General features: G+C 48.2%; 1 protein-coding gene across 1 annotated transcript in view; it reads left to right on the top strand.

Annotated features, from left to right (window-relative positions):
• The first annotated feature begins 7,044 nt into the window (after positions 1 to 7,044).
• The window catches only part of LOC116100403 (pregnancy-specific beta-1-glycoprotein 6-like), a 14,964-nt gene continuing 11,370 nt past the window's right edge, over positions 7,045 to 10,638 (top strand). The window contains exon 1 of the mRNA XM_031384213.1: positions 7,045 to 7,263. Coding sequence (XP_031240073.1) covers positions 7,200 to 7,263 — 64 coding nt within the window. The 5' untranslated portion in view covers positions 7,045 to 7,199. The remainder of the gene's footprint in view (positions 7,264 to 10,638) is intronic.

Here is a 10,638-nt window from a genome sequence, read left to right as displayed (position 1 = left end):
AGGAGGAGGAGGAGAAAATAAAAATAAAAAAAAATAAAATAAAATAAGAAAAAAATAAAAACTAAAACTAAAACAATTCTCTGCTCCTCCCTCCTCCCCCTGCTCACCATCCCACCCCCTTCCTGCTTACTGGCCCTGGCATTCCCCTACACTGGGGCATAGAACCTTCATAGGACCAAGATCCTCTCCTCCCATTGATGACCATCTTGGCCATCCTCTGCTATATGCATGCTGCTGGAGCCATGAGTTCCCCACCCCCCAATGTGTACTCTTTGGTTGGAATTGTAGTCCCTGGGAGCTCTGAGGGTACTATTTACTTCATATTGTTGTTCCTCCTAAGGGACTGCAAACCCTTCAGCTCTTTGGGTCCTTTCTCTAGCTCCTTCACTAGGGACCCTGTACTCAGTTCAATGGATGGCTCTGAGCCTCTACTTCTGTATTAGTAGGGTACTATGGTCAGAGTCTCTCAGGAGACAGCTATCTCAGGCTCCTGTCATCCAGCACTAGTTGGCATCAGCTGGTACAACCACTCTGGAAATCAGTTTGGTGATTCCTCCAGAAATTGGACATAGTACTACCAGAGGACCCAGCTATACCACTCCTGAGCATATACCCAGAAGATGCTCCAACATGTAATAAGGACACATGCTCCACTATGTTCATAGCAGCCTTATTTATAATAGCCAGAAACTGGAAACAACCCAGATGTCCCTCAACAGAGGAATGGATACAGAAAATGTGGTACATCTACACAATGGAGTACTACTCAGCTATTAAAAACAATGAAGTTATGAAATTCTTGGAGAAATGGATGGACCTGGAGAATATCATCCTGAGTGAGGTAACCCAACCACAAAAGAACACACATGGTATACATTCTCTGATAAGTGGATATTAGCCTAGAAGATCGGAATACACAAAGTACAAACCACAAACCATAAGAAACTCAAGAAGAAGGAAGACCAAAGTGTGGATATTTCGTTCCTTCTTAATAGGGGGAACAAAATACCCATGGAAGGAGTTGTAGAGGCTAACTATGGAGCAGAGACTGAAGGAAGGACAATTCAAAGACTGCTCCACCTGGGAATCCTTTCCATATTCAATCATCAAATGTAATAATATTCTTTTTTTAAAAAGATTTATTTATTTGTTTTATGTATCTGAGTACACATGGTAGCTGTACAGATAGTTGTGAGGCTTTATCTGGTTGTTGGGAATTGACTTTTAGGACCTCTGCTTGCTCCAGTTGACCCCGCTTGCTCAATCCCTGCTCCCTCCGGCCCAAAGATTTATTTATTATTATAAATAAGTACACTGTAGTTGTCTTCAGACGCATCAGAAGAGGGCGTCAGATCTCTTTACAGGTGGTTGTGAGTCACCATGTGGTTGCTGGGCCCTTCGGAACAGCAGTCGGTGCTCTTACCCGATGAGCCGTCTCACCAGCCCCTGTAATAAATATTCTTAAACCGACAAAATACTTCTTGGACATTGAACATGTGCACGAGACACAATTTCATTCTTCAACAGTAGGTGGCGCCGCTGCAATTATCAGCTCTCCGTTACACCACCACCATTGCCCCGTTTGTTCGAGCAACTGAACACAAACATTGCGAACGTTGTCTATCCAATTTGGATATCCAGTTGTCTATCACGTGTTTTCCTTTGCTAAAGAGGGTAATTGACCGTACCCTCTGGAAGAGTCGATTTCCCAACCTAGTTGCAATGTCTGCCAACCCTGATGGTCGAGGAATTAAAAAATAATCCAGGGCTAGGAATGAAGCCAGAGACTAGCACCCTCCAGGCAAGTGCTCTGGAAGCCCAAGTGTTTGTTTTCATGAAACAAGACCTTGTTATGTAGCTCCGGCTGGCATTAAACTCTCCATTTGAGCCAGATTACCCTTGGGTTTAGAGTGGTTCTCCTGCCCGCAGAACGCTGAGATTACAGGCGTGTGTCACTCACTGCCTCTGGTCCGCCCTTTTATTTATTTTTGTTTTTCAGACAGGATCTCATTAAACTGACCAACTGCCTTTGATTTGTGACCCTAGCCTCCCTGGTAGCTCGAGTTCCATGCCTGTGCCACCAGGCGCGACTTTCTTCCTTTGTTTGGAGGCTAGTTTGGGCTGGAATTCACTTCGTAGCCCAGGCTGGCCTTGCCACACAGATCTCCAGCACCCACATTAGTGTCAACATACTGTGTGGGTGGGGCTCCCAAGCGCTAGGATCACCGGTGAGCACAAGCGCTCCCAGCTAAAACAAATGTTGGTTTTTTCCCCCCCATTACCTCCTTTTGTGCATGTACACATGGACTTGTGTTTCCAGATGTGTGTGTGTGTGCATGTGTGTGTGTGTGTGCGTGTGCGTGTTTGTGAGATGCAGAGTTTGAGCATGAGAGCCGTTGTGAAGACCAGAGGACAACTTTGAAAAGTAAGTTCTCTACTTCCCCTTATGTGGGTTCCAAGGATTAAGCTCAGGTTGCCAGACTTGCTCGGCAGCATTTTACCTATGGAGGCTGCTCTCTGGCCTAAGGGAAATATTTTGTATACAATTCAGATTTTCTTTTTTTAAAACATTTTTTAAAGATTTATTTATTTTTATTTTATATGAGTACACTGTAGCTGTCTTCAGACACCCCATAAGAGGGCATCAGATCCGATTACAGATGGTTGTGAGCCACCATGTGGTTGCTGGGATTTGAACTCGGGACCTCTGGAAGAGCAGTCAGTGCTCTTAATGGCTAAGGCATCTCTCCAGCCTCAGAATTCAGATTTTCTTACCTGGGGGGAAACCAAGTACACTGAAAGATCCCTGTGTGTCCATGTGGTGACTTTTCATAGTTCCATGGTAATCCTGAGATTCACAAGAGAAAACCAATTCCGCACATTTGAGCCAAATCTGAAGCAAGTTTAATTGATACTGACAAGGGTGGGCTTTGGCCAGGACCACCCCTGGCTTCCTAGCAGGTAGTAATGAGATACCTATTTTAGGTACTTTCAAGAACAAAACCAGATGGTCACTGAGTTTTCCCATGTGGTTTTGTTATTTTCATGAACTACAACTCCCAGGATTCCAGGAAGTTACCTAGTCCTTGGGCAGGTAGGATCTGCAGGTTAACTTTGGGTCTTGCACATTTTCCAAAGTTCAGCATGCAGAGACCTACTTGCCTCTGCCTCCCCTGTGCTGGGGTTAAAAGTGTGCACTACCACATGAAACTCAAAAAAAAATTTTTTTAAGGTTAATTGCACACCTTTAATCCCAGCGCTTGGGAGGCAGATCTCTGTGAGTTCAAGGCCTGCCTGGTCTGCATAATGAGTTCCAGGACAGCCAAGGTGACATAGTGAGACTCTGTCTCAAAACCAAAAACCAGGGCTGCAAAGATGGCTCAGCTGTTAAGAGCACTGACAGCTCTTCCGAAGGTCCTGAGTTCAAATCCCAGCAACCACATTGGTGGCTCACAGCCATCTGTAATGAGATCTGATGCCCTCTTCTGGTATGTCTGAAGACAGCTACAGTGTACTTATGTATAATAAACAAAACAAAACAAAACAAAACCTTGAAAAACCCAGGACTACTTGACCAGAGGTGGCATAGCCTACATCCTGTCAATCATCAATTAAAAAAAACCCAAAAAAACAAAAACAAGAAAAACCAAAAACCAAAAAACAAAAACAAAAAACCAGCCCCCAGAGGCCAATCTGATGGAGACAGTTTTTTTTCTCTGCTCTACTTCCCTCTTCTTAGATGACCCTATTAGGGTTCAGAAGTCACCCCACAAACCGCACAAACATCCATCTCACTCAGACAGAGATGATTTATTGAACACACACATAAAGACTGACCGACCAGGGTGACAGCTTCAGGCTCGGAGGCTGAAAGCTGTGCACTGGACATTTCTCAGGGCCAGCTTATAAAGGCTAAAACCACAATTAGCTCACAAGCAGGTGATGGTATAAGAGTCTGTCATGCCTTAGCTTACTGGGGACCCTGTGAGTGAACCACGCAGAGCAGTGGGGGTCGTCCTACACCAAAAGAGAGGTGTCCACACCTCCCTTCTCCTCTCCTGAGCACAGTTTGTTCTGCTACAGTTTTCAGAGCAGCAGCAGCCATTAGGCACAATGTGATTGGCAGAACAGTATGACTTTTAAACTGAATAGTCTTTAGGGAATGAAGTGGGAAGGACTTCTTTTGTCTCTAGGTGGCCAATTGTCTCTGAATGTGCTCTGGGCCTTCCCCACCCACAGGTGGCTGATGACTGTCCCCCAACACACACACACAGTGGTCTAAGGAATGTAATTAAGCCTCTCCCTTCTGGAGGGGAGGGGAGCCTAAGTGCTTCATGACCTTTCTCTTCCAGGAGGGGAGGGGTCTGATGGAATTTTCCAAATGCCCTGAGCTGATAGCTTCAATGGAAGCCCTGCCTGCCGGATGGTTGGCCCTGGTTCAAGCCATTTTAGACATAACAGTTCATATTTAATTTGATGGGTTCTAAGTGAAGTTTATGGTTGTGGAATTTCTTAATCTTAAGATTAACAAACCTCATAACACGGAACATAACAGGGTATGAGGTCAGCATGACCCTGCTCTGAGCCAAGCTATTTTTCTGTGTCAATGACTGACAGGCATATTACAGCAACAGTATGAAATAGCTGGTGTGGGGCAGTGAGCAGTTCTGACAGCTGGAGTCTAGGAGAACAGCCACCTCGGAACCCCAGAGACCCACTGAGCATCTGCTCCGAAGGGACGGTAGCCGGTCAGTGACGTTCCTGACACCAATGGCTCAGATTTCAGCCCAGACCCCTCACAGCTGCCCCTGCAGTTGATGTGTGCTCTATCAGGCAGACACTGCCTCAAACTTCCAGCATTCTAGCTGGACATTACACACAGTCATCTGACCACAAGCCAGGCATGCCATGCCCCATGCAATAAAAGGGATGGTTTGCCCCCTCCTCATTCTCTCGCTCTCTTACCCTTAACCTTCCTCTCTAACTCTTGCCCTCGTGCTCTCTCTCTCTCCCCTCTGCTCTTTGTTCTCTTCTCTACCTTTCTCCCCCTCCTTCTTTTCTTTCTCTCTCCTTCCTCTCCTTTCTTTCTCTTTACTTAACTAGCATATTTCTCCTTCCTACAATAAAATAACTCATTCATACACTGCTCCCTTTTAATTAAGGCACCGTACAGCAAACAGGCCAGCCTGGGAGAGGGGTGGGGGAGAGACCTGGGCCTCAGCAGCAGGCCCCCTACCACCGGGAGAGAGAGAGAGCCTCAGCCAGCCAGGCGGGCCACCAGCCCAGGCCCCCCCTGCTTTATGGGACAACAAGCTGGGGGGGAGCGTGGAACAAAATGACTGCAGCTGTGCTGGAGTGGAGGGCAGACCTCAACAGTCCTAGCTTGTGTCAAGTTGATTAAACAAAACCAACCAGCTCAAACAACTACAGAGAAACCTCTGAGCCTGCCAGGTATAAATGGCAATAAATAGCCGCGTCATCCGATAATGGTTATTATTAGAGTCCTGGGTGACGTTTGCCCCAGGGTGGACCTGTGTCTGGGAAAGAAAGCATGAGCTTGTGAGTCACAGGGATTTGAGTTAAAATCCTGGCGCTCCTACCTGACGAAATCACTCCTTCATTCTCTTATTCACTAACTGTCTGGATTCCATCCCTGCAGACATGGAGGCAGGATGGTCAGGCATTCATGATCAGTCTTGGCTGCATATGTGAAGTTGAGGCCAGCTTAGGCCACATGAGAGCCTGTTCAAAGACAACAAAAACATAGGCCCATTGTGGTGGCGAAGGCCTTAAATCCCAGCACTTGAGAAGCAGAGGCAGGTGGATCTTTGTGAGTTTAAGGCCAGCCTGGTCTACATAGCAAATTCCAGACAAGCTAGGGCTACATGGTGATACCTCATGTCTTAGTTAGGATTTCTGTTGCTGTGACAAAACATTGTGACCAAAAGCCACTTGAGTGGGCAAGGATTTGTTTCAGCTTACAACTCTCAGATCACAATCCTTCACCGAGGGAAGTCGGGGCAAGAACTCAAGGTAAGACCCTGGAGGGAGAAACTGAAGCAGGAGCCATGGAGGAACACTACTCCCTAGCTTGCTCCTTACAGCTTGCTCAGCCTGGCTTCTTATATACTTTAGGACCACCTGCCTGGGGGTGGCACCTGCCAGGTGGGCTGGGTCCTCCTATATCAGTCATTAATCAAGAAAATGCCAAGCCAGGTGGTAGTGGTGCACACCTGTAGTCCGAGCACTAGGGAGGCAGAGGCAGGCAGATCTCTGAGTTCAAGGCCATCCTGATTTACAGAGAGGGTTCTATGACAACCAGGGTTACACAGAGAAACCCTGTCTTGAAGAAAAACAAAAGAAAGGAAGGAAGGGAGGGAGGGAGAGAGGGGGAGAGAGAGGGAGGAAGGGAGGGAGGGAGAGAGGGAGAGAGGGGGAGAGGGAGGGAGGAAGGGAGGGAGGGAGAGAGGAAGAGAGAGAGAAAGAGAGAGGGCAAGTGCCTATAGATATGCTCAAAGGCCAGTCTAATAGAGGCAAGTCCCCAATTGAGATTCTTTATTCCCAGATGTGTCTAGGTTTTTGTCAAGTTGACAAATAATAAGCATACTCTAACTTAAACACACACACACACACACACACACACACACACACACACACACCACTAAAGACAATCCCAAACAAAATAGCTCAATTTTAGCAGCCACTGCCATTCACCAATCACCTAACCAAATGCCTGGAATGCTCTGGCCTTTGGGCCATGTCTCTCTGACTGTTGGCACACTGTCCTTTTCTAGAGAAGAGCTGGACTCAGAGCTGACTTAGAGAACCTGGCAGTGAAGCCAAGGGGTAGGCCCTAGCTGCCTGCTATTGAGTTGACCTTTGGCCTCAGGGCCCTCTGACGTGGAGCTCTATATAATGCCACACCCTTCTACCTGAGTATTCAGTCTGCACTGGTTATGGAGGATGGAGGACTCTAGAATTCCCTATGCTGAAAGCGTAGATTAGCCGCCCCCCTCCCACCACTACTAATAGGGGTGCTGGAGGAAGAGGCTGAGGCGAGACTCTGAGCAGGAGGTGGGGCCAGGGCAGAGACCCGGTCTGCTGAGGAAGAGTGTGGCTGGGGCCCCATAAAAGACCCTGCGGGTCCTCGAGGTTCTTCTACCCAGAATTTCCTGAGAAGTCCAAGGAGAGAGGACGACATGAACTGTCTTCAGGACACAGTCCGAGGCCTCACTCCTGCCTGGGAGACGCTTCTACTAACAGGTGTGTGAGAGAACGTGGCTTCACCTCGGGCTGGGGACAAAGAAGGGACACCCTCAGAGAAACCACATAGCTCATAACACAGAACTCCTGCTTATGAAACCGGGGCTCCCCAAATTCACCAGCAATGTTCTTGTTGTGGAGTGGGAGCTTTTTAAAATAGTCTTGCTAGGTAGGCCCACTTGGCTGCATAGCCCAGAATTTCCTGAGATCCTCCCGCTTCAGCTCCTCCCCTCCTCCCACCACTGCCATCACTGGTGTGTGCCTACACAGCCTGGCTCTTTACCAGAGGTCACATCCTTCCTGCTTCGGGGGAGGTTCTAGTTCTTTTTACAAAAAAGAATTAGAAGATCAGAGAGGGACCTTCACTTGCTAACCACTCAGGTCTGGCAAAGATCAGAATTAGAATTCCAGAGCCCTGTCCCTTTCTGCCAGAGCAGCACTGGGCTTCAGCTATCCAGACCCTAATAAAATTATCACAGTCCAACACTCTCTCAGAGCCTGGAAGACAAAGACAGGAGGATTGCTGTGAATTCGAGGCCAATCTATGCTTCTCAGTGAAGGCCACACTAGTCTCAAACAAACTAACAATATGAGCATTCATATTCCAGGATCCTGAGGACCGGTTTCAGTCGGTCCAGTGCTCACCTAGCTTAGGAGGTGGCCCTGGGTTCCATCACCAGATAAATGGGGTGCGGTGGTATATACAGGAGTCCCAGCATTAGGGAAGAGACAGGAAGGGCCAGGAGTTCAAGTCATCCCTGGTTACATTTCGAGCTTAAGGCTAGCCTGGGATACATGAGAGCTTGTCTCAAAAAGAAAAAAAAATGGGGATTTAGGGGTAGTCAGTGAGATAGCTTAATGGCTATGAAAGCCTAACACCTGAGTTTGATCCCCAAAACTCATGTGTTCACACAATTGTTTTCTGACGTGTGTGTGTGTGTGTGTGTGTGTGTCCTTCACATCACACACACACTAATAAAAACATCACAATAGGAGAACTTCAGCCATCGCAGTGCATGGTCCCTCAGTGAGGACTGTGACCTGAGAGTTGTAAGCTGAAACCAACCTTTGCCCACTCAGACTTACATGCTTTCAGACAGTGACATTTACCTTCCACACCTGTGGGTCTGCATTTCACAAGGTGTGAGGGTATGGGATGGTGGGGGGAGGACTGTAGCTCAGAGAGGTTACATAGCTTCCCCAGGTCACACAGCTTGGAGGAGAGAAGGAAGCTTTGAAGTACAGTCCGAGAGGGCCTCTCATAACGAACTGCCCCTCCTGATCCAAAGTTCTGAGCCAGGGGTTGTGGCCCAGGCCTGGGATGCCAGCCCTTGGAAGACTGAAGCAGGAGGATGATAAGTTTGGATCCAGTCTAGGCTCCATAATGAGACCTGATCTCAAAAAGAAAACAACAAAAAGGTCCAGTTCTGTCCATTCTAAAACCGCCTGAGGTAGGCGTGTCGGTGCCCACCTGTAATCCCAGTACAGGGCAGGCAAAGGCAGGGGGCCACAGAAATCTGGAGGCCAGCCTGGTCTAGATGGCAAGTTCTAGGCCAACCAGGGCTACATAGTAAGACTTTGTCTCCCAAACCAGCAAAGCATAATAGAGCCCCAAACTCCATCCAGCTTAAAGCTTTCCTGGTCCCCAGGTCGGGGCTTGCGCTGCAAGGGGGATGGAGACCCTCTGACCTCTCTCCTACTCTCTCTGGGAGTGCTTCATCCCCTCAGAGCTGCTCTCAGGGCATGAACAGAGAAAGGGGAGGAAAGAAAAACAGGCCCCAGAGTGCTTGCACCTGACTGCTGTAGTTGTGGGGGAGAGAGAGCGTATGTGCTCATGGATCTGTCTGGCTGAGGCCTACTTAGAACCTTGCTGGATGCTCAGCATCATCTCCCATCATCCCTATGTCTCTCTGCCAAGGTCAGACGGAGCCCTTTCTCCCACTGGGCCTGACCGCAGAGAGCCTCTACCTCCCTCCACAGTCCTTGGCTGTTCATGTCCTTCTGAATGCTGGCAGTCTGGGTCATTTCCTAAGCCCCCTCCTTCCATAGGCATGCCTGTTCCCCACCACTGCAATCCAGTGGCCCTCATACAAGTCTAAAACACCTCATTTCCCAAACTCCAGAAGATACTTCCAAAAGTCTTCCACCAAGCCAACACCCCAGCCCCATTTCAAGTCCTGACCAAAGAAGCCTCAGATAGCCCTAACTCAGCCACCCCCCTACAGCTCCAGAACTCCTTCTCTGAGCCCAAGGAGCTGGAGGAATCAGCTGGGTGAGGGTGGGGGTGGGGAGTATCTCTCTTGTGTTAGGTCTTGGTAGGGAATTTGGTTTTTTGACATCCATTTTGTTCCAGACCTTTAAAAAGGTCAGGGGTTGGGACTGAAGAGATGACTCAAAAGATCACTAGCTGTCCTTGCAAAGGACCTAAGTTCAGTTCCCAGCATCCACATAGAGGCTCACAACCTTTATAATTAGCATGCATATGCGTTGTGTGCAATGGTGTATGCAGAGGTTGGCAGAAGAACAACTAGGCAGAGTCAGTTCTCTTCTTCCACTTTTCTTTGGATTTCGGGTTATCTGAGAGTTCACAGCATGGTTGCTCTTCCTGAGGACCTGAGTTCAGTTCTCAGTATGACTTATAGGATGAAGCAGCAGTGTGTCTTAGTGAGGGTTTTACTGCTGTAAACAGACACCATGACCAAGGCAACTGTTATAAGGCTGGCTTGCAGGTTCAGAGGTTCATTATCATCAAGGTGGGAACAAGGCAGCATCCAGGCAGGCATGGTGCAGGAGGAGCTGAAAGTTCTACATCTTCATCTGAAGGCTGTTGGCAGAAGACTGACTTCCAGGCAGCTAGGATGAGGGTCTTAAGCCCACACCCACAGTGACACACCTACTCCAACAAGGCCACACCTTCTGCTAGTGACACTCCCTGAAGCAAGCATATACAAACCATCACAAGTGGTGTCTTAGCAAGTCATAGACAAGGTGTGCAGTAAAGAGATTGTACCACACAAAAGAGATAGCACAAGAGTTTTATTGGGGGAAAGGGGGAGGAACCGAAGGACCATTTCAGAGAGTGGACATGGAAGAAAGTTGCAGACAGACAGACCGACCAAGAGACGGAGAGAATGAACATGACAGAATGATCTGAGGTGGCCAGAGCCTTTTAAAGGAAGTTTGTGTCTCTACTCAACTCATAGCTGCTGCAGTGGGTGATGGTGTAAACCACTGCTGCTGCTGCCGATTCCCTGAAAGGCAGGAGCTCCGGAAGTTACAGCAGTGACCCAGAACTGCCTGCTGTGTGAGGGGCACGGGAAAGAAACTGCCAAGAAAGAGAGAGAGAGAAAGAGAGAGGGGGAGGGAGAGAAAAGG

Source organism: Mastomys coucha, unplaced genomic scaffold (assembly GCF_008632895.1).
Source record: "Mastomys coucha isolate ucsf_1 unplaced genomic scaffold, UCSF_Mcou_1 pScaffold21, whole genome shotgun sequence".
NCBI lineage: Eukaryota > Metazoa > Chordata > Mammalia > Rodentia > Muridae > Mastomys > Mastomys coucha.
Note: the sequence above shows the minus strand (reverse complement) of the source record. Positions and strands in the feature narration are given on the sequence as shown.